Below are 24571 nucleotides of genomic sequence, written 5' to 3' on the forward strand. Positions count from 1 at the left end.
TGGACACCCCTGGTATAATGTGTCTAGTCTGGTTAGCACACACAGCTGAATATTACCTTGATAGTAATCCTGAGGTTAACTAGTCAAACACTAATTCACAGACTGCCCATATTGTGTAAAACTAAAAATGTCCTTTTGGGAAAGAAACAGAGACAAAATTCAACTCAGACTATTGAACATCCACTCCAGAGAGGAGACGGCAGATTTTTATTGGCACCAAAAAGCATTTGGAGGGTACAGAATAAAGACAGATTAGACAGCGGTGGCCTTTGTGATGATTTTTGACTGGCCCAAAAGCACTTTAACCTTTATTAGCTTTTAGCTGCGAAAGCAACACATAAAACACAATCTTCCTATTTTTTGTCTCAATTTCAGATATGAACTGGTACATTGGAGTCTGAAGCTGATCTTAAAAGGACTCTTCCCTCAGATATTTTATTACAAGTATCTTTAATCTCGCAATTGTACCAGTGACAGATCCTGATTTGTAGACTTCTGCAGCAAACTAAAACCGATCATCTTCGGCTGATTTGAGTTGAAACACTATAAATTAACTTTATCTATCTTCACGTATCTTCAGGTTCTATAAGCCATAGTTTTCTAGTTACTTCTTAGTAGGGGTGGGAGATCGCATGGATCTTGGCGGGGTGGGGGATCTCATGGACCTTGGTGGGGTGGGTGATTTAGGAGCTGGAGTTGGAGTGGGAGACTTCACGGAGGGAGGAGGAGTAGGAGTGGGGGACTTTATGGAGGGCGTAGGAGTTTGAGGAGTCGGGGTCTTCACGGACTGTGGAGCGGGTGTAGCTGGCTTGGGGGTGGCGGCGGGCCTGGACATCTGTCCCAGTTTGGGCTCAGGGATCTCTTCGCCTTGTTTGTAGACGCTCACTGTGATCTCCACAAATTCACCGCCGTACTTGTTCCGCACATTGATGCTGTATTTTCCAGAATCTTCCACGTAAACACTCTTGATTGTGAGGCTGGAAAACTTGCCGCCCTCGAAGGTGATCTTGTAGCGGTCGTCAGACAGAATTTCCTGCTCATTCTTAAACCAGGTGACCTCTGGGCTGGGGTCACCCCACACTGTGCAAGTGAGACTCAAGCTCTGCAGAGGTGAGAGGTCACAAATTATGTGCACATGTACTGCGAATTAGTCCATAAAATATCAACACTTCATGAAAACACAGTTAACTTGTGTATGTATTGAGTTCTAGTGAACATGGGAAAGGTAAAGGAAATACTACCTTCTTCTCCATAATGGTGACAACATCTGGCAGGCCACCTAGCACTCTACCACGGTCTACAGAGGGCAAATAGTTCATTTAATACATTTGGACACTATTTCCAACTTTTTTTGGAATAATGTCTATTCAATAATAAATAGGTTACTTCCACTTGTATGAAAATTTGGGTCATAGTTCTGACATCTGAACACATACCTAAGCGAATTTAATGAGATTATTTTCATTGCACAAAGCTTTATGCTCCTAATGGAGTTCAAGTTGAACTGCCTGAGTTCAAGTATGCATGAATACTGGATTAGACCCTTATTAATGTTCCATTTGACCGGTTCTCAGAAATACTCACTCTTCTCAGCGAAAGCAGCAGCTCTGATGAAAGAGGAGGAGAAAATATCAGTGTAAAACATCAATAGGAAAAAAATAGGAGTCTGTAAAGAGAATTGATTGTCGATTATCTTACTTAAGTCTTTGGAATTCCGCATAGGCATCAGTGTATGCTGTTAGAATGGAAGAAAACACAATAAGTAACACGTTGCAGAATCCATGACAAATAATTGTTTCCATGATAAAGAAAAAAAAAAAAAGTTTTTAAATATGGTTTAAAACACATTTTAATATATATTTTATCATTTAATATATCATTTTTTGTTCAACTGTTCTGATATGGAATAGAAAATGGTACAAATGGTATTACCCTGTCATTTTTACCTGGACTTTATGCCCCAATCATAGAAAATAAATGTGTATTCAAGTATTAGTATGTATGAATTGCATTTTTTATGTAAATTCTGAGCCTATAGCATTCAGCAGTTCAGTCTCCACTTGCCTTGTCCAGAGAGGTCAAAAGTACGAGAGTGTGGTTTTTCCCCATCATGGATCTCAATGGTATAATGACCCTTTTCCTTATCTGTGGGCTCACAGATCTGCATCCAGGCCATCTCAGATGTGCCTCCAATTCTCATCTTCTCTGAGGAGGAGATCTTACTGTCTCTAAAGCCAAAACATCAAAAGAAAATCTCTTCAATTGGCGATAACCCACCGAACACAACATTGTCGTGAACATCATTTCAGCATCATTTGATTAGTATATTCTGAGTCTGAAGTTCTGAACAGATGGGTGGTCTCTTTTCATGTGGATGTACCTATGAAACCAGCTGGTTTTCATCTCCTCTGTGTAGTACTTCATGTAGCATTGCAGTCTGATACCCTCTGGTGTGCACTGAAGAACCAACTCAGAGGCAGAGGATCCTGTCGTGAAACACAATACAATAATAACACTATACTTATATAATGTGTTAAACTAATAGTAAATTAGTTTAATGAATTCAGCGAATTCAGGTTACATTTTCATAAAATTGTCCAACTTACCAGCAATACTGGCGATGGCATTGATGATATCCTCAAACACTGGCAAAAAATAATACAAAAATAATCATATAACATGACAATTAATGTTTAAATAGAATTTGTATATAACATAATGTGCCTATTTATACACACACAATATACCATTCCAACAATTGTGGTCTCTTATGTTCACTTAAGGCTCTTAAAGCTGCCTTTATTTGATCATTATATTTAAGCAAAATTTAAAATATTATTTTCTATTTCAATATACACTGTTGAACCAAACATTGGTTCCAAACATTATGACCAACATTATACATGTCTTTACCATCACTTTTGATCAACTTAGTGCATCCTTGCTGAATAGTAAGCCATGTATTAAATGCTTAAAAAAATCTTATTGACCCCTAACCTTTGAACAATAGACTGTATATATATAATTATTATTGCACACTCACACTCAGTATATATATATAAAAAATACCTTTGCCAGAAATATCATAGACAGAGGTGTCCTTTCCACGGTCATCGCCCAGTACAGCTTTGTAAATTCCCTGGTCTTTCCTGGAGAACTATAGGACCAAAATAGTTCCAATGTAACTCAACAGTTAGATTTATGAAAATCTAAACCGTTAAAAAACCTTAAATGCAATTATGTTAATGCTTTATAAACTTTGATCGCTGGAGTGCTGGTGATCATACCATTGGGATTGGAAGGGAGCAAGATCCAGACATTGGGTTGGGTGGAACGTCGACAGTTATTTCTCCATCTTCTTTAAACCAGGAAAATGTTGTCTCTTTCTTCACATTGGCCAGCTACAGTGTAAAAATATGACAAGGATAATGATATGAGACACTGAAATCAATTTCTAAGTCTTTTAATTGTTGTGTTGTGTTGTATTTACCTTGCAGACAAGCATCACTGTGCAGTCATCGGTCACATGGAAAGACAGGTATTCTGAGAAGTGAGGGCCTGAGAGAACCAGAATAACGTAACGGATTAATTACATCAGATTAAATACACAGTACAAACAATACTGAGATTTTTGGGATATGTGTAGCTTCACAAACCTTGTTTTCTGATGTGCTCTTTTCTCTGGAACTCAGCCTCTTTCAGAGCAACTTTGAATGCTAAAATAAAAAAAATACCAAGAACATTTGCTTACAGAAGTTTTATAATTTTTTAGTTTTATATAGAAATCCCATAACTGCTCTGAGACTGGACGCTGTTAAGCCCTTACCGTCTCCCACAAGAACCAGTGAGCTTTGGCTTTTGGCCTTGCCATCGTGGATCTGAATGGTGTAAGTGCCTTCACTGGCTTTGGTGAAGTGCTCAACAGTCATCTGGATGATTCCAGTGGATACATCATGGCTGATTTTGCAACCCTAAACACACAGTAAAATCAGTTTAAATATACTTTTTCAAGGGTTTTAAATGGGACTAAAACAACAACAACAACAATAATAACATTAATAACAAATAACTGTAAATAACAATAACAAAGATCACAATAATAATAAACAAAAAACAACTGGCTGTGGCTAATGTTGTTAATATTTGTACATTTATTAGTAAACAACAACCACAAGGATAATAATCATTTTATTGATTATTTGTAAATGTGTAAATGTATTATTTTAAATAATAATAATAAATAACTAAGCAATTTTGTTAATTATTTGTAAACGTATTATTATTTGTAAATACTAATAATAATAACAAACAAACAATTAATAATAATAATAATAATAATAATAATAATAATAATAGTAACAATAAATAATAATTGGCTGTGGCTAATTTGGATAATAATTGTAAATCTATTATTTTTCGTAAACTGCAGCAACAACAACAATGATAATAAATAACTGGGTCATTTTGTTAATTGTTTGTAAATTTATTAGTAAACAACAACAATAATAACAATAATTGGATAATTTTGTTGATTATTTGTAAATGTATTAGTATTAGTATTATTTTAAAATAATAATAATAACAATAAATAACTGGGTAACTTAATTATTTGTAAATAAATTATTATTTGTAAATAATAATAACAACAACTAATAATAATAATAATAATAATAATAATAATAATGGCTAATTTGGTTCATATTTGTACATTTATTAGTAAACAATAACAACAACAAATGATAATAATGATAACTGTTTAATTTGTTAGAAACACAAATAATAATAATAATAATAATAATAATAATAATAATAATAATAATAATAATAATAATGGACAGTGGCTAATTTGGTTAATATTTGTAAATTTATTATTTTTTGTAGACAACAACAACAACAACAACAACAACAACAACAATAGCCTATTTTGTCTCTTAAATTAAAACAGTAATTTTTTGGGAAAATGCTGTTATATGTCTTCTGAGTGATTTTGAAGCAGTGAAGTGTTTGGCTGTACCTCAGCACTCGTGATGGCTTTATCGTTGACGATGAACCTATAGTTGACAGAGGAGGACAACTTCAGAGCCTGGACCCAGAAACGCACATGACCCTTCTCCAGAATCTCATAGTTCAGCTCCGTCTTCAGTGGAACAGCTGATAAAAAAAAGTAAAAAAAGAAAAAAACACCAAATCATTCTTACACAATCAAACTTCTCATGAAAGAGCAATCAAAAACATTCATGAACAATCCACAGGCAACTCACTAGGATGTCTGATGTTGTAGCTCAGATCAAGCACTTTTTTGAGCTCTGTAAAAGAAAACTGGTATCATATTCATCAAACTTCATCTTTATTAGTAAATAAAGGAGATATGTAGATGCTCATCACTGACCTTCTTCATTGACGGAGTAACTGGATGAAACACCATTTGTATCGGTCACCGAGACAGAGTAGATGCCCAGATCCTCCATCTCAGGGTTTACAAATGTCAGCTTTGACCTTAGCAGAAAACATTGCAGCTTTTTAATTTACACCACGTTGTTTTATGATGCTGTGTTAATAAATGCAACAAAGTCTCATGACTATTCCTGAGTATTTTTCGATTTGAAAAATCTCACTTTGATTTGCTCAAGCTCCCCTGAGGGTTAGGTTTTAGGGGTGGACCTTCATGATAGCCTTTTATCTTCAAATCAGGAAGTCAGATTGTATGAAATTGCCAACTTGTTCAATACTTACAAATTATCATGAGATTGGGTTGAATAAAATTACAAATTCACACAGAACAGACATACTTTCTTCCAGAGGACGTGATGGAGACCCTGCTTGATTCGGTGACTTCTTTGTAGGACTTTGACCAATTGAACTTAGAGGTTTCAGAAACTTCACAAGCTTCAAAGTTCAGGAAAATGTCTCCAGTCTCTTCATCCACACCACATACGATCTCCTTTGTACCTTAAGAAAGAAAATAACAGAAAATAATAAAAAAAAAAAAATTTTTGTGCCATTTTCCTGGTTGCATTTGCACCACCAGTAGGAACTCTGAAGTTACGTAAGCTGGCAAACAGCAACGTCATTTAAGCGAGGCATTCTACAACGTCAACAAAAGGTTGAGAAGTTCCTGGGCTTCGGCGTTGGTCCATTTATCACTGTTTTCCATGTTTGTGGAGTTATGTATATGTAAACTGTGTGTTTACATGCCTTTTTAAAAATGGCGAGTACTGGTGTTTTCGGCCAATCAACGCAGACTTACGTCACTGGTAGCTCCTATTGTGCTGGGTTAGACCCTACTCTGAAGTTTGAGCTAATTTAGTCTCACCAAATGGCGTTCCTGTAACATCATTCCCAATTCCTGTGGTGTGAACATTACAAAAAGCAGGTACGTCCAGCAATAGTTATAGGAACTATGAAAATGTTTCTCAGGTGCGAAAACCCTGAAATATGGGTTTGGAACGATATCTAAATGCTGCATGTTAAAGAATGGATGTTACCTGACAGTGCTTTTGCACATACGGGATCGGACACATCTGAGGCTTTTCCAACACCTTTATCATTCACAGCCCGCACTCTGAACACATATGACGCTCCACTCTCTAGTCCAGTCACCTACATATCAGAGTATACACATTTGAACACTGAATCACATTTATTTATGTGCTTAGCTTCTGTGTTGTGCCACTTCTTGAACTGAGAGGCTATTTGAATTTTGTAACAAAATTAGTTTTGTTTCATACCTTCAGGTAACAATGCCCCACTGGCTCAGCATTCACAGTGACAAAATCTGATGAGCCCATTTTAGCCATGTCCACAAAGTATCCAGTAATGGGACCATCTCCGCTGTACACAGGGGCCCTCCACTGCACCAGGATGGAGCTATCCCGCACCTCCCAGAAACTGATGTCATATGCTGGGCCTGATGATAAGGAGAAGAATCAAGGATCAAGCTATAAGCAGCTCTGCTGAAGACAATAGTGTCGTTATTCAGCTTGAGTCAGTTCAATGTTGAATTATTTTAGTTCAATAACAGTGTTGATGTTGAGATGGTAGTATAGTGGAGTAGAAGGGGAACTGACCAGGCTCAGCCATTGTCCAGGCTTCACAGGCAAAAGCTTTGCTCGGCTCAGATGGCAGGCCAACTCCGGCCAAGTTAACAGCCTGAACCTTGAACTCATAGAAAGCGCCACCGGTCAGATTCTCCACCTGTGGCCAATCCGGGAAACACACAGCAAAAGTATACATTTAGAGTACATTTTTATTCCAGCAGTAAAGATTATTTTCATATTCAAAGTTCTTGTTTTAAATACACAAGAAATATATTTATGTAAAGCGTACCGTGAAGATCCTGTGGACAGCCGGACTCGGGCTAACCTCCTTCCAAATAACCGATTCTGCCTTGCGCTTGTCCACGTAGTAAGACGTGATCTTAGAGCCGCCCGTGTGTTTGGGGCGTTTCCAGGCCAGGGTCATGGAGGATCCATTACAGTTCAGAAGACTGATGCCGTATGGGGCGGAGGGAGTAGCTGTTAATGTGGGACAGAGATACAATCATTCAGCGAGACGAATAAAGGTCCTGAGGATCACATATAGCATAAGTGATTGGAGCCGTGGATTGTGGATCAAATAATGATCAGGTGCAGTGATTAAAATAATTTACCGTGACAGCAGAATCACTTAGATACAGTGATATTGTTAGAGTGATTGGTTACGGTTAGCATTTCATAAATTCACAAACAGGCTAGACTGTCACTGTGCCTCTTTCAATGACTTTAATGCATACGGAGTAAAAGAAGAGCTGATTTTATTAGGCTGGTGTGTAAATATCAGGAGTGGATGTGTTAAATTACTTCATAAATGAAATATATCACATACATACATACCATACTCCACTGCACCCGCTGTGTAAGATAACACAGGTGTTTATATGGCTAACTTCAAAACACTTCATTTAAATGTGTCTTATAAGAAATTTTACATGTCCACCCATTGCATGGTTTAAGGTTTCTAAAATCAAACAATAGTGCACTTGATGCACAAAGTACCTCTGATAGCACACAAACATCTTAGAGATGTCTATTTGATGTCTGTATTTAAGTCTGCAAGATGTATTTTTTAGAGTGTTTGCTCATCTGCAATACGTCTCTGAGACGTCTCCAGTCAGATGTCGTATAGACATTTAGAAGATGTCTTTAAGATGTTTGTGGTTTAGAATTTATGTAAAACTGATCTTTCTAAGATGTTTATCGGATGTATTTACACTGCAGATGTTTTCCAGATCTCTAGCCGACATCTTACAGATGTACCTGTGCTATCTTTTTCCATTTAAAAACAGTTCGACACATAAATAAATAAATGCTTAGAATGATATACACCTTCAATTTTCTACTATATGTCCTCTCTGCTGTTGGATACATGTGCATATTTTCACATTGCATCTGAAAATGTTTTTTGCATAATAAAACATCCACGCCACTAGGTGTCAGTATAAACCACAAGACCACTGTTGTCTTCTGGCCAGTGAAACAAATTATTTAGTGTGCCTTTAAGCCAACAATGAATCCCTTACAAATTATAATAGTCACGATTTTGGTTAATTAATTGTCTTATCCTAACTTTCCATTCCTTTTATTACTGTTTTTACAAAGACATTGCTATAGATGTCAGTTGTGTACGTACAAAGTGCAGCATCAATGAAGAGGGGAGCCGATTCCTGTGATTCTTCACTCAATCCGAAGGCATTCACGGCTTGCACACGGAACACGTAAGTATCTCCTGGGACCAAACCATGGACCACAAACCTGACAAAAGTAAGTCCAGACAGACAGGCCCAATGTCAACCTACAGTACTTCCAGAAACCACTGTAAGAATTATTAACTTTTTTGGTGTGACAAAGTTCAACTAAATCTGGACATTTTTGAGTATATTTTACCTGGTGTGTTTGTAAGGTCTGTGGTTACAAGGGAACCAGGTCTTAGAGCCGATCACAGAGGCATCTACATAGTAACCCATCAGGTTGTTGGCGTGTTTTGGGGCCTCCCACTGCACAAAAGCAGATGTTTTGGTGTTTCTGGAAGCAATCACCTGTCCCGGGGCAGAGGGGACACCTGCACAAACCAAACACATTATCAGATTCGTCATCAGATTTTGCCACAGATTTAATAGGGAGTGAACTCTGCCCTGCTGAAAGTGAACATGTTATGGTGGACGGATGTGGAGGTGGAACTGAACCACAGCAAATGTGAGCCAAACAACAACAAAGTGGAGGGGACAGCAATGCATTTCAGATCATAGTATTATTTGAGACTTTCAAAGAAGTGATTTCCTTTTCGCAAAGCAGAAGGCTGTGGAAGCTTAAACATACATACCAATGTTCGGGACAATACCTGCAAAATAGTAGTAGTTACATAAGCAGCATATGTAGAGTTCTTTGCACTCAACATCATCTGAATGATCTTTCAAACAGCTTATTTAGCATATTTTGGCATCGGACAGTTAGACAACCACAACAGCAGGTCTGTTAAGTTGCATTTTGACAGTTAGAGCCTTCTTACCATAAGGGTCCACCTTTTGGATGGGTGCTGTGGGCTCTGACGGCTCACTTGAGCCATACTTGTTGACAGTGATTATGCGGAAACGGTAAGTTTTCTTGTCCTCCATTTCGAAAACAGGGTAACGGGGGGATCGTAGCTGGACCGCAGTGTTGAATCTCTGCCAGATGTGACTGTCACCTTCACACTAAGCCGAGAGTCATAGATGACCATTATGAGGAGGATTTCCCCTTACAAACCCAGTAATTATGGGATAAACAATCTATTTAAAAAATATGATGACTAGCACTGTGCAATTAATTTTCATGTATAAATTCCTCACAATATTACAATTTTTTTCTTGACTAATAACTGTTTTAAATTGAACATTATGTTTATTCTTTAAGATTTTACATTATTTACATTATATTATTTCATTCATTTTTTCAACATTATATAAGAAAAAAAGTACTTTTTTTACAGTTATAAAAGTGCAAACACACACACCTTCTCAATGAGGTACCACACAGGTGCCCGTCCTCGAGGGCTAGGTGGTGTCCAGCTCAGAACAATATACGTTTTGTTTATTTCTGTAGCATGCACATTGGTGGGTGGACCTGGTATGGTAACATACACTAAACAGAAATAAATCAGATACTTTTAACATCATCTACTTTACACTCTTATTCGCAGTGTGTTAGTACCAGTGTTGGGGGTAGCGCATTACAAGCAACTTAAGTTATGGAATCAGATTACTTTTTTACAAAAAAATATCGGAGTTACTTTTTCAAATAAGTAACGCAAGTTACTTTGTTTTCCCATTTATTAACCTCTACTCTACAGCTGTGAATTTGTAGGTAAAAGTAACGCAAATGTAATGTAACACATAACTCTCACTAAAAGTAACTACTGTAAGTAACGCAATTAGTTACTTTTTTAGGGAGTAACACATTACTTTTAAAAGTAACTTTCCCCAACACTGGACTTAGTACTAATGTGTTGAGACAACATGAATTTTTGGCAAAATAAGTAAATTAATTATTAGGACTTGTATGCTGACAAACAAAGCTACTGTAGACAAAAGAGCTGAAAGCCATACAGTATAATATTACATGGATTACTTGGACTTTACTCAGAATATTCTGTGAATATATTCTGTGAATATTTTGAGCATTATAAGAGAAAGAAAATATATTTTAGCCAAAAATTCAGTTTGTCATTTCCTGGTAAATTTTTTTTATTTATTTTTTTATTGACCCACACTGCAGAAAAAACAAACATTTTAATATGTTGAACTTTAATTAATTGGATTAATTTAATTTAGATGGATGAAATTCATTTAATGGATTATTTCACTCATTTATTTGCTGGTTAAAGTCAATCTGAAAATACATGTTTGGGGTTAAATGCGGCGATGACGGTAAATCAGCATTTTTACTGGTTAGCTGGTTAATAATTTCACACTTAAAATGTAACATTATCTATCAAATTATTATTATTATTGCCACTATTTATTCATTTATTTTTGCCAGACAGGTCTGGGTAGCTGAAATAAATACATTTAGGAAATCATGCCTTCATCTAAAAACAGCATTTTGTTATTTATTTTCTAATTATATATTTTATTATATTTGCAGTTTATGTAACCTCATATTAATTGAGAAATTACATGTAATATCTTTATTTTAAAAAATAATGTCAAAACTAGGACTATTTAAAATGAATTAATAAAGCAAAACAAGTGATTAAAATGATGAAAAACTTGACCAGATACAGGACACTTTATCCATTCACATAAATGTTTGCCTAAAATCTTGATTTTGATGAAAAAGGTGTCATTCCTTAATTTTATCCTTGGTTACAATGTCCTGTTAACATTATATGCATGCATAGATACAAGTAAGAATTGTCTCTCTTAAAAATGAGATTAAAGCTTCATGTTTACCCCTTTTTGTTTCAATAATTACTACTACATGGTATGAATGAATGAAATGAGTGTTAAGTTGTAAGGTACTTTGACAAAGACAGCATGCAGTATAGGTGGATGGAGAGAGATGATATTAATGGCTCAGTGAAACCTGAAATCGAATGTACCTCCTTGTAGTTCCTCCTGTCGAATCGCAATGTCATATTTCCCTTCGATTTTAATCACTGTTTCAATAGATAAACATAATACTTCATTTTCCCATCAGCTTGGGTGATTCCATTTAAACACATTAAACACCAGACAGCTTTTAGATGCATTTCTGTGTGCGATATATGAGTGTGGATTATAGCAACTTACAGAATGCATTTCAAATGTGACATCAAATACATAATGAGTAACAGTTGTGCAAACTTGAATCACACATCTGAGGAAGTCCTCATTGTACAGTGAATTTGGTGCTAAACATAACTGAGCACATACAGTAGGAAGGAAAAGCATATTGCTGTATACTACACACTTACCGTGTCTAAAGATAGAGGTGTCAAGAGCTTGAAGAAGCAGTCTTTTGCAACCAATCTTTTTTGCTCCCATTTAATAAAAACTCTTTTAACGTGTGTGGGCTATACTGGTCCTGTTTCAGCACAAGATATTTTGATCTGCTGATAGTTTTTAGTCCTACCTTCCACATCACTCTCCACTTCTGCAGCCGTCACTCCACAGGACATCCTAGAAGGCAGACTGATGCCATCTTTGTTCACAGCCCTCACTCTGAAGTGATAGGAAGCTCCCTCGGTCAGGCCGTGGACGGGCAGCTTACACACCTTCACAGGGGAGTCGTTGCACTGGACCCAGTCCTTTGCTCCTGACTTACGTCTGCCAAGGCAACATGCAAGATGTGCACAAGATTTGTTTTAGCATGCAAAAATAATTATTAATTTATTATTAATGTAAATAACAACAATGTAAATAATTTTATTTAATTTATTTTTATAATTAGTTTATTGAATTATTAAAAAATTAATTATTTTTCAAATAAAATAATTTCAATTATTTAATGCATTTCAATTATTTATACAGTAATAGTCTATTTGAAATTTATGTTTACCTGTCCACAAAGTATCCAGTGATGGGAGCCTCATGGGTGGTGTTTGGAGGTTTCCAGGAGACCAGGACGTAATCTGCATTGGCATCAGAGACGGTAACATCCATGGGGGCTCCTGGGGCCCCGGCCACTGTGGGAGGGGCATCTGTGAAACAAATACATTCACACATTTATAAAATAGCAAAACATTTATGAATCTCTTTTTCAATTATGTGTTACACTAAATGTAATACCTCTATGGTACTAACACCTAAGGGGACATGGTAGTGGAAAAAATATGAGACGATAGTAAAAATTATATTTCAATATCTTTGCATTTGCTCACAAAAAGTTTGCGTTGTCCAGAAAAGCTTTGCATCCGCTAGCAAAACTTTTGAATTTCCTCAAGGATGCAAAAAGCAATGAAATGTACCATCACCAGAACTTTTTCAGTCTCCTGAGAAACTGCATTCATCGCTCGCAAAAATTTAGCTTTTTCTCGGAAAAGGCTCACAGAGGAACACAAAAGTTTTGCAAGCAAGTGCAAAGTTTACTGGGGGAACATGAACATTTGCGAACGAATGACAAAACACTGAAAGATAATTTTTCGCAAAAAAATTGTGTGTATATAATTTGTAATATAATTTTCCCTTCCATCTCATATTATTTCCATCACCAGAAGTTCAGAACTTTTGCATTCTCCCAAGTACGGAGCCCCTAGAGGAACATGATGATGGGAAAAGATTAGATGAAAGGAAAAATTATATGTACAGGTGAAACTCGAAAAATTAGAATACAGTGCAAAAGTTCATTTATTTCAGTAATTCAACTTAAAAGGTGAAACTAATATATTATATAGACCCATTACATGCAAAGTGAGATATTGCAAGCCTTTATTTGTTATAATTTTGATTATTATGGCTTACAGCTTATGAAAAGTTTTAAAATTTCTGAGATTTTGAATTTGGGGTTTTCATAAGCTGTAAGCCATAATCATCAAAATATTTTTTGAGTTTCACCTGTAATTGCTTTTGTGTTCTCTCGCAAATGTTTTGTGTTTCCCCAAGAAACTTTGTGTTCGCTTGCAAAATGCTTTGCGTTCCCCTTAGAAATCTTGCATTTGCTCACAAAACTTTTGAGTTCTTTGCGAGCGAACGCAAAGTTTCTATGAGGGCCGCAAAAGTTTTGCGAGGGAACTTAAAGCTACTCTGGGAAACGCAAAACTTGTGTGAGGGAACGCAAAGCATTGAAATAATACTTTTTTTCATCAATCTCCTATTTTTTTCCATCATCATGTCCCTTTAAGGGCTCCGTACCCAAGAAACTTTGCGTTTGCTTGAAAACTTGTTTCTCCCATCTCATATTTTTCCCTTTAGGGGTTCTGTATTATTCCTAGTCATTTTAGGAATGGTTAGATTACTCAATGCATTTATCACTTATTTTTTACCTTTAACAAACAGGTAAGCACTGTGTTCTGTGGTTCCATCCTTGGTCCAGACGCGGAAGGTGTAAAGACCCTCATCATCCTTGTTCAGGTGAGGAAGAGCGAGCTTGGCGACTCCACCACCAATAGACATCTCAACCCACCTGGATGGCACTAGCAAAGTATCTACACACACAAATGCAAAGCATTAGTATCAGTTTAAACTTTTTCAGTGGTTCTAAACTGAAAGACAAATGCAGCATCTCACCATCTCTGTACCACATGACCTCAGGTGGCAGGTTTGGCAGGTCCGGCACCACCACAATGTTGGCCACCAGACTAACAGACTGTCCCTCGGTACCAAATGTCACTCCAAAAGAGTGCAGCATGGTCACCTCAAGCTTACTGGGATGAATGCTGCTGAGCAGAGGAACTACAGGAAACACAACGGAAACCCAAGATCACATATGCTCCGTAATAAACCAAACCACTTTTTTTTTAAACAGATTTATTAACATATTATTACTTCAACTTGTTTCTGCCTTAAATTAGTACATTGTTTAAATTAATATATTATTAGCTTACTGTGTGATTTGTATATGTACATTAAATACTTAAACACAATCACCTCTGATAGCTTTTTCTGTAAAGCTGCTTTGAAACAACTGTATTGTGAATGTACACATGTATTGTGAAAAGCGCTTTACAAATAAATGTGAATTGAATTTAGCGTTTTAGTTTGATATAAATCTATAAGATAAATCCTCATATTTATTTATTTAAGTATTTACTACAATACATTTATTTTTATGAATTTCCATTAATGTTTTTTTTCGTGATTATTGGATAAGGATTTATAAATTGTAGAGATTGCGCTCACTACTATCAATTCCTAACCAATAGGAAATATTTTAGAGCTCAGCGTAAAGAGAAAAATCACTAATGGAATTTCCATGACTTTTAAATATTTCAATTTAATTATAATTATCTAAATATTAATTTCTATGACTTTTCATTGTACTTGTGTATATATATACATATATATATATATATATATATATATATATATATATATATATATATATATATATATATTTAAAAAGTCCTATTTATTTATTTATTTCAAATTAAAATTTAATTATTGTCTGTATTTATTTTTATATTTATTTATCAACCATACTTTATTTGCTTAAATCCCCAAGAGGTAAATCCCTCCATCCCTGTTATAGTAAAGCCTACTGTTTTCACATTTCAGTATTTCATATTTATTACATTTCATATTAAATTTCACATAACAGGCAATTTTTTCTGTTCATACTTGTCCACATAACAGTCACTTGAACTATGAAGTATGAATATGAATGCACTTTTATGTTTATTGACAGCTGGTGTTTACCACACTGCCTTCTGTTTACAAGCACAAATGAACCCTGGGAAAAAAATGTGCCATTGTTTCCATATCTTATCAAGACTTTGCGCCTGGAACAGAACAGATATTTATGGCTCATGATCTCAAGTAAGGTCCTTCAGACCTGGGCGTCAGCCAAACACAAGCTCCATCTTACCTTGTCCTGGCAGATGGGAGAGCTCTCCTCCCCCTTGTGGCCCTACATGGAAAAACAAGCAAAGTAGATCACTAAAAAAGACCACTCACCAAAAGAGAAAGATATGAGGAGAAAAGAGACACTCACTCCTGACACAGACAGTAGCCTTGGAGGTGGCCTTTCCCTGCGGATTGGTTGCCACGACACTGTACACTCCAGAATCAGTAACTGCACATCTGCAATAAAACAACACAATTTCACAATGTAAATCAACAGACTGAACATGAGTTTTCTAACCAAAATATAGTTTATAGTGGCCATATGGGACATATTCATTAGAAATCAGATTAAAAGGATAGTTCAGCCAAAAATTTAATTTACTCGTATCGTTTCAAATCTGTTTGACTTCCTTTCCTCCGCTCCGTGAAACACAAAAGATATTCCGAAGAATGGTTCTCAACAGTTTTGGCCACAATTGATGTCCATTGTATGGACAAATCAAACAAACAAAAATCAACAAAATTTTGGAACGACATAAGAGCAGGTAAATGATGAGAGAATTTAATTTTTTGGGTGAACTAGCAATTGAATCAGCAACGTCATGAACACACATAAACTTATAAATAGTATTAGAGATTTTTGTAAATTAACTTATTATTTAATTTAAAGGTCAAGTGGTTAATTTCTGTGCCTCTTTTTGAATAGAATTGGAAAATAATGACTGTGTTCAAAAAGGTTTCCCTGAACACGCCCCCTCTCTGCCATTGGTGAAACAAACAGATAGCCACGCCTCCAACTCACACAATTGGTTGAGCCACTGTTGCTATGCTGGGCTGAATTTTCAAAAACACAGATTTTTTAAAAGTGCTACAGAGCCATAGTTTTTAGATTTATTTTTATTTTTTTGGCTAAATCGTTTGCAATGTCTTCCAATTGTCTATGGATATTAAACTGGGACAAGAGAAAAAAAATTTAATGGAAAAATTACAAATAAACTTTGTTTAACTTTGTAAACTTGGGGGGGGGGGGGGGGGGGAGTGTTCTATGTGTTCCTCACACATCTTTCACGAACCGTTTGTTACGAGTGGAGAGACTTCTGCATCCAGAACATGATCTCACTGGACAGCAGTGTGTTGGTTTCAGACATGCTGTGCTCTCCTTGAAGCACGGAAATGTGACCTTCAGTCCCTGTGGACTATTTTAGAGCCACTCCTTTCCCTTTGCAATGCATATGGCATGTTTGTCCTAACCAATGACATTTTCTTATGTATTTGCATTTTGTTTCCCTCTGAGAGTTGTAGTAAAATATGCAACAAGCTTTTTTCAAGCTTTTTTGAGAATGAATGAGTGTCTGGTTAGATCAAACAGTGGCCACTGCGATGACCTGTGATCTCTGAGAGGTGCTACTGTAATGACGGCTCCGAGTCTTCACTGGCGTCAGGCGTTCCAGGATCAAATGACGCATAGCTAAGTTGAGCAGAACCGACAGCTGAGACTTCTTCAAGATGAACCTCACTGGGACTAAATAGGAAAGTGTCGCTTTTAAAAGCACTTCATTCACTTTCCCAGGGCGTTACAAACAGGGAGGGGTGAGTTGCGCTCTTCCATACAATGAAAGTGAATGGGGCTCCAACAAAGTCAGTCTCCAACAATAAGTAGGTTATTTGGAGTGTAGGCTACATTAAGCTATATGATAGCTTTGTGAGAGTAAAACAATGAAATTTAAGTAAAAAAAAAAAAAAAACGAAAATTTTGCTTCACAGCCATGGTCATCATTTGCACTGTAAAAAAACATTCCATTAAATGTGTGAAAACCCTCCAGCTTTTCTGAGAGAGAGAATAAAAAAAATAACAAAATGAATGTGACATTTAGTTTCCCAAATTACGGGAGTAGGGACTTCTGGGAAGGTATTTGTTTAACGCCATGTTAGCACTGGGGCCAACACAAGGTAAACAACACCCTTCTGTACTTTTACTATTTTTCACCAATAAATTACATGGAAATTCATATTGTTTTCTTGAAAATACCTGACAGTAATTTGCATGTAATTTCATATTTATATATTTTACAGTAATGTTAAACTATTAACAATTTTTCACTGTGTATGTTAAGGTAACTTACAGTTAACCAACTAACAGGTTTTAACTGTAGCATTTGTCTTATTCTTTAAAAATGTTAAAAAAGAGCATTTTTTACAGGTCACTAGGGCTTGACATTAACTTTTTTTGCTGACCAGCCACTGTGGCTAGTGGTTCTCCAAAGTTACTAGCCACTCAGCATTTTACCTGGCCACAGTTTTGACTTTTGACATCAATACCATGGGGAAAAACTGCTATATAGATATTTTAAAATTTAAAATCTCATAATTTTTAATATTATCTTATTATTTGGCAGCAGGTATATTAGGCTGCAGTCACTTTAAGACATGACACATGAATCCATTGTACTGTTACACATGCGTTTTCTTTCTCAACTGTTTACGTTCACTTAAAACATACCTGACTGTGTTTACGTGAATACTCTCCAAGACCGGCATTTTGACTTTATTTTGTGTGTATTTGACTGTTTAAGTGCAAGAAGCAGTTAAAAAGAACTAAATTTAGTGTTGAGAGGCAGCTTTATGTGTGCGCACTTTGGGTGTGAGCACAAAATCTGCGGGAATGAGTAAAATTATGTGCAATACGTGTAATCCCACTCTGAAATTCAAGCCCTGTAACACTAACAATATTCATAGCAAATTAAACGAGTGAGTGAGGCGAGGCGGGTTTTTGTTTCAACTCGCCGTCAGAGAGATGAGAGAGCGAGAAAGCACAGCTGGTATCGTGTATCTATTCAGCGGAAAATGAGTCAAGCCCTGCAGGTCACCATTCACTTTCATTGTATGGAAGAGAGCAGCTTGGACATTCTTCTTAATTTCTTGTTTTGTGTTCCATGGAAGAAAGAAATCAAATGGGTTTTTAAAAAGACAAAGGACGAGTAAATATTGAATCCAAGTTCTCTTGAAACTAAAATGTGTTGCAAATTCTTGCAAGTACAGTATGTATATATATATATATAAAAAAAATCAACTTAAGTTGCTTATTTTGCAACTATAAGTTAGTTTAAAATGGAAAAAGGAAACTATTAGAGGCCTACTTGTAAACTGAGGGTGTGTGAGGTCATACCTGCTAATAATCAGACTGTGAACCCCATATTTGCTCTCAATTTTGTACTTTCCAAGAGCACTCAAGGGTTCAATGACAACATCATTCCTATACCTGCCAATATAGAGAAATAAAGTTCAGTTGTGCTCAATTTTAACCACATCAGTGAGAGAGCCAAAGTACAGTAACAGTGAACACATAATGGACCTCATTAATGAAGCATGAGCAGAATAAATGCATCTGATAATTTATTTAAGCATGGTTTTACTAAAAATTTACAAAAATTTCTTCTCATGTTTCATTGTTTTTTTTTTGCTCAGAATATTCAAATAATATTACAAACAGTTTATGCTGTTTAAAGTCCCCCTGTGGTGAAAAGTAAGCTTTTAATGTTGTTTATATGTCTATGTGGTGTTTTTTAATATGCTTTAAGACAAACCATGTGCAAATTCATAGTATTTTCTCCTTAAAACTGCAGTGAATCAAAGACAGTCTCAAAAACGCGGATTGAAATCGCTGGTGTTTCTTACATCACAAACTACCTTAACCAATCACGTCAATGTGTGATCGCCAACGAGTGGGTGTGAGTGAGTGGAGGCGGGGCTAATTTGCATATTCATAGAACCAAGTATACTAAATGAGGAAAGGGTGTAGTGTTACATTCAAGCTATTTTAAGGCACGAAGAAAACATTTTTCAAGGTAAAAATGTTTAAATATGTTATTTTGGTGATCAAAGATGAGTTTTAAGGGATACAATTATTGACTACAGGGGGACTTTAAGTTTGAGTCATCTAATCAGTATCAAAAACATTAGGGTTTTGGAATTGAAAACCAATCAAACCATTTGACAATTGGGTTGGGTTGGCCGGACACAGTGCAGAACAGCTTGACGGGAGTCTTCTCCCACACAGTGTGAGATCTCAGACTGACCAGGAAGTCCGGTGCTTTGGGAACCACAGCAGGAACTTCCTTCCTAAAAGACATTCCCTTCACCTGTTCAAATACAGAAAGAACAGAGTAAAGATTCAAAGGTTCTGCTTTTTTGACGTTCATTGTATGGGTAACATTGTAAAAAATATCTTCTTTTGTGTTCCACAAGAGAAAACAAATACAGGTTTGGAACGGCATGAGCATTCATTTTTGGGGTGAACTATCCCTTTAAAGGCATATTCTTCCGAGAGGTTTAAGATGATGTTCACCTCTCTAGTAATCTCGATATTTTTCACTTGCTCGTGTGTGGCCACTTTCATTCTGTGCAGCTCCTGCTGCAGATTAACCAAATCTCTTCCAAAGTGAGCTGCCATCCTCTGATACTCCTGCATGCCCTCGGGAGCCCTGCACACACACACACAAAAAAATGACATTCCACACTGTACAGGTTTAGTCTTAAGAGTAAAGTGACACTATCATTTTTTGTCGTCTGTAAATATGGAAGCGGGCTTCTGGTTTTCTCTTACACGGTCTTTAAATAGCCTTCTGAACTGTAATAGATGCAGGAGCCAGTAAAATCTCACCTCTCCCTGAAGGTTGGCACTGTGTAGGCTGGTTCTGCCATAGCCTCAGTGGCCTGGACCTGCTCCTTCTTCACGACCCGAGAGCTTGATTTCCTGACAAACACATCAGAACAGCATTCGAGTCATGTTTGCATTGTGTGACGGCCGGTGTGAGCAATTTGTTACATTTCACACTTTGTACTGTTACAATTTTACTTACAGCATTGAAGGATGGATAATTGATTTACTATAGTAGTATACAGTATAGTGTGGATTTACTATGGTGGTTATTATTATAAATGATGAATGCCAAGTGCCTAAACCCAACAAAGACCAGCCTGATCAGGAAACCATATTTCGCTTGCAAAAACGAACCTTTTTAACATTATTTCAAACATCACTTTCATAATTTTAGTTAAGTTTGGTACGAAATAAAAAAAAAAAAAATTTTTGTGCTAAATTGGATTGAATGTGAACTTGTAGTGTCCTTAAAAGTACAGTATATTTAAAAAACTGAACTGGTGGACAATATAATATGAATTGAATACAATTCCACTTAAGTGTACTTAATGCTAGTGCATTTTCATGACTTTTAAAAAGTGCATTTTTGTAATGTCAAATGTCTAGTCATTTTAAGTGTATATTAAGTACATCTGAAATCAAATTATGTTTAAGGAAAACTTATTTTGATGTGTTGATTAACAAATGAAAGCATGTTACATTTAAAGTTGATATAAATGTAAATCTTAATATAAGTGTAAATTGCAACTTCATCATTACAAATGTAATGTAATTAGAAATATATTTAATAAATGCTTACAAGTTTCAGTCAAAATGACATTAAAGTATATTTTTATTTACCACAAATGCTTGTCAGTATATTTGGCCATACACTTTAAATATATTTCAAAGACAATAGAAGTTATGAAAATTACATGTAAAAATGTACCGAAGTGAAAGTCCGAACCGAAAAAAGAAGTTCAGTTAATTGCATTTAATATAAATTTAAACTATATTTAATTTACATTAAACGCTACATTAAGTTTGCACTTACAGGAAGCATATTCTTTTATTATATAAGTGAATTATTTCCATAATAAGTAGCCTACTCTTTCTTGAGTACTTAAACAACTTTAGAGAGTTTAATAAGCTCATGTGGTCAGATGCTAACAGGAAATGCTAAACAAATGCAGCATGTTTCATTCAACAGCGCCAGCAAAGCTTAAGAAACGGCTTTGATCGAGCACTGTAAAAAGTGATCAGTTGACAACTTAAAAAAAGTGAGGAAACCCATAGCCTTAAAATGAGTAAATAAACTTCATGCGTAATTGAAAAAATTAAGTTATGTGGAATTGTTTTCCACATAACTTAATTTTTTCAATTTCACTGTACATTTTGTTTACTGATCACTTTTTACAGTGTGTCTTAAACACAAAATAACTTATGATCACAACATTGTGACAAAAATATGATTAAAATGGTGATTAAATGGTAATTACTCTGTTCTGCCAAGTATGCTATCTGGATCATACACCAAAATGCATGTCTTGCAAAATCTCTTGCAAACATTGATTTTTGAGGGCCAAATTGATTACAGCAACATAATCAGTCCCTGTAATGTATAGTATGGATTGGTAAAAGCTGATTTATTCATGCTTGTTAACCTAAAGGCAACAGCACCCACACTGAAGCAAATCTGAATTCCTCTTCACCCAAAATGTGAACTGAATACAAACCATTTTCCTTGAGTGCCATGCTTCATGTCATATTTTCCTACTGTACTGTGAAGCAACATTTTCTCCTTTCTCACGACTGATGCATGACGTAACCTTTGATCAGCCAACTGAGTATCCGAGTATCAGGTCACTTGACCTTTAGATGTCTTATGAAGCAACAAAGAGAGCGGTATTAGCATAAGCGAAGGCGTTCTTCTGGCCAGCTGAAGCCTTTGAACAAAGCTCACGCCAAGGCTATCCGTATGCTCGGCCAATCAAACTGAGTTTAACCACATCCATCCCATACCTTGAGTGATGGACAACATGTTTTGAGCTTTGATGTTGCGTTTGCTCCTGCCGATAAAGTGTTACGGCCCTCACAGGCATGTCGGGAACACTCTGAAAAAGACCTAATGACCACACCAATACTCATTGTGCAATCTAAATCACCTTTAAAAGGGTTTATATTGGACAAAATGTACAGTTAAGAATTTACTTAGAAGGTTATCATGATATACACTCTTAAAAAAAAAAAGGTTCTTCATTGGCATCAATGGTTCCATGGAAACTTACTCTAAACTTCACTCTAACAACAAAAATGTCAAGAACTGTTTACTGAATTTGGGATAACTGCAAAAAAACACTTTGGATTTTTTATTTTTAAGAATGTATGTAATAAACAGATGAATATAAAATGATTTGATCATTCAAATTATTCTGACCTACATAGTAATAAAGGAAATAACCTTATAAACACAACCCCAGATAAAACCAAAACCGAATATTGCCTGCCCAAAATAAATCAGTATATAAACTGTATATCAAACTTCATATTCCTATTTTTTTAACTTTAGCTTTTACTTAATTATGAGATCAAGTTATGACAAAGTGTTTTTACATTGCTTTAACTCATCAAAATAAGTTACTATTTTTAGTTATAGATCAACAAAGTTATAGATTCAACTTAAGTCATTTTAATGCAATTTAAGTTGAAATTACTTAAATATCCAAGTTGATTGTACTTAAAAAATTTAAGGCAGCAACTTTTTTTTTTTTTTACACAGTGGTTATTGTAAACTAGCACCAAAACCGCCTCTACTCACATTCCAGCCCATCAGCAACACCCATGAGGTCAAGTGCATCACATTACAGGCAGAAAGTGAAAAGCTGACCCAAGAATAACTGGCACAATTTATGGACACAAACACACACATCTCAGAATCCAAGTCGGAACAAAAGAATTTGAGAAAAATCCCTTAGATTTGACCTTTGACCTGCACATAATATGACTATGGCGACAAGGTTTCAAGTGGAAACAAACATATCAATAAACACATTAAAGGATTTGTGCATATTTCTGCATTACATGAACTCTTCAAAATTAGAGCTCAACCTGTGGGAAAGTAATACCATTCCCCACCCTCACTAAAACAAATATTAAATATGGAAGAATCAAAAGTGACCATACATTTGGTAATGATCTAAAGTCCAGAATCTTGTCACACACAGTCTTTCCCCCCCAAGTATTCAATAATATCTTATAACAATATTCAATTGAAATCGTATATGTGAAATACACCCAATATGATCATCTGGGCAACATACGTATCCTAATACATATCTGTTAACAGATTAATAAAATAAAGCTGCACTTACCCCAAGAGAAAAGAAGAGCTTTGAGTGTTGGAAGAGCAGCCTGAGAGCAGTTGGAAAGCTCCTGCTGATGGAACAAAAATAATGCGCTCACTTAGGGAATGTCTTCACTCAGCCACCCCATGTAAGGATACTCTTAAGACTATATATAGCATTTACCTCAATTTTTAGACCATTTTACCGCCTGAAAGAGGACGAGACAACAGATTTAGTTTAACAGGGGTAAATGTTCATTTGTTTCTTTTTAACTTATCTGATGATTCTTGAGACATCCAAATAGGGTAAGATAGGATTTTACCTGGAATCACAACCTCAGAGGGATCGGCACTGGGACGTTGTAAGCATGTATACGTCCTCACTAACTTCTAAAGGAGAGAAGCACATTCACAGCAACTTTGGGTTTAAGTTCTGTTCAAAATAAGAATCTTTTAGCCCTCTGCACAATTTTGAAATCCGCTTCAGTTTGTAAATATTCAAAAAGCCGTGGGTTGATGCCAAGACAATTTCTTATCAGTTTTTAAATTGTATCTTCAAAAAGAAGTGATTTCCAAAATGATGCTTAAGTCGGCATCTTGGGAGCCCCTTTTTAGGGGTTTAATCTACCCTCCCTCTTACTGGGCTACAGTTGCCAAAATCTATTTTTAACAGGAGATAAAACAGAGAGAGACTGTAAGTGACACCCTGCAGTTACAGTACTGCTATATAAGACATTAACTAATTAATGGTGACTGTCAAAACCCTGTAGATGTAGAGCAAGACCAGAAAAAAATAAAATAAAAATGAGCCAAAACATTAAGGCCAGTCACAGGTGAAGCGAATGTCGTTCATCATCTCCTAACAAGGACACATATTAAGGTCTGGGTAGATTAGATGGTGAGCAAACAATCAGTTCTTGTACTTAACGTGTTGGATGCACGAATAACGATCGGAGCGATTTTGACAAGGGCCAAATTGTTATGGCAAGCCAACTGGGTCAGAGTATCTCTGAAACGGCAAGGCATGCGTGTTGCTCCCGGTTGGTGAGAATTTACCAACAGTGGTCCGAGGAGGGACAAACAACAAACCGGCGAC

General features: G+C 35.9%; 1 protein-coding gene across 3 annotated transcripts; it reads right to left on the reverse strand.

Moving 5' to 3' along the window:
• Window positions 1-164: 164 nt before the first annotated feature.
• Window positions 165-24360, reverse strand: myom2a (myomesin 2a). Of its 3 annotated transcripts, XM_079856897.1 has the most exons (39): window positions 23799-24360; window positions 23660-23684; window positions 23504-23564; window positions 22155-22257; window positions 20154-20246; window positions 19839-19974; window positions 19481-19632; window positions 18660-18752; window positions 15642-15730; window positions 15516-15557; window positions 14219-14383; window positions 13975-14136; window positions 12552-12693; window positions 12126-12319; window positions 11614-11670; window positions 10027-10154; window positions 9544-9727; window positions 8922-9096; window positions 8668-8789; window positions 7327-7514; window positions 7068-7194; window positions 6729-6907; window positions 6486-6600; window positions 5790-5949; window positions 5390-5496; window positions 5262-5306; window positions 5015-5151; window positions 3827-3971; window positions 3657-3716; window positions 3491-3558; window positions 3288-3401; window positions 3070-3157; window positions 2607-2645; window positions 2381-2486; window positions 2065-2228; window positions 1699-1735; window positions 1585-1607; window positions 1242-1297; window positions 165-1102 (listed from the first exon to the last, which is right to left on the reverse strand). In XM_079856897.1, the coding sequence occupies exons 4-39, from the start codon at window positions 22232-22234 to the stop codon at window positions 605-607; spliced, it is 4470 nt and encodes a 1489-aa protein (XP_079713023.1). In that variant the 5' UTR covers window positions 22235-22257; window positions 23504-23564; window positions 23660-23684; window positions 23799-24360; the 3' UTR covers window positions 165-604. The 3 variants fall into 3 exon arrangements, with proteins under 3 accessions (XP_079713023.1, XP_079713022.1, XP_079713024.1); XM_079856896.1 differs by lacking the exons at window positions 23660-23684; window positions 23799-24360 and having other exon boundaries at window positions 23504-23622; XM_079856898.1 differs by lacking the exons at window positions 9544-9727; window positions 10027-10154; window positions 11614-11670; window positions 23660-23684; window positions 23799-24360 and having other exon boundaries at window positions 23504-23617.
• Between the last annotated feature and the right edge of the window lie 211 nt (window positions 24361-24571).

This window comes from Squalius cephalus, assembly GCF_949319135.1.
Source record: "Squalius cephalus genome assembly, chromosome: 22".
NCBI classification, from domain to species: Eukaryota; Metazoa; Chordata; class Actinopteri; order Cypriniformes; family Leuciscidae; genus Squalius; species Squalius cephalus.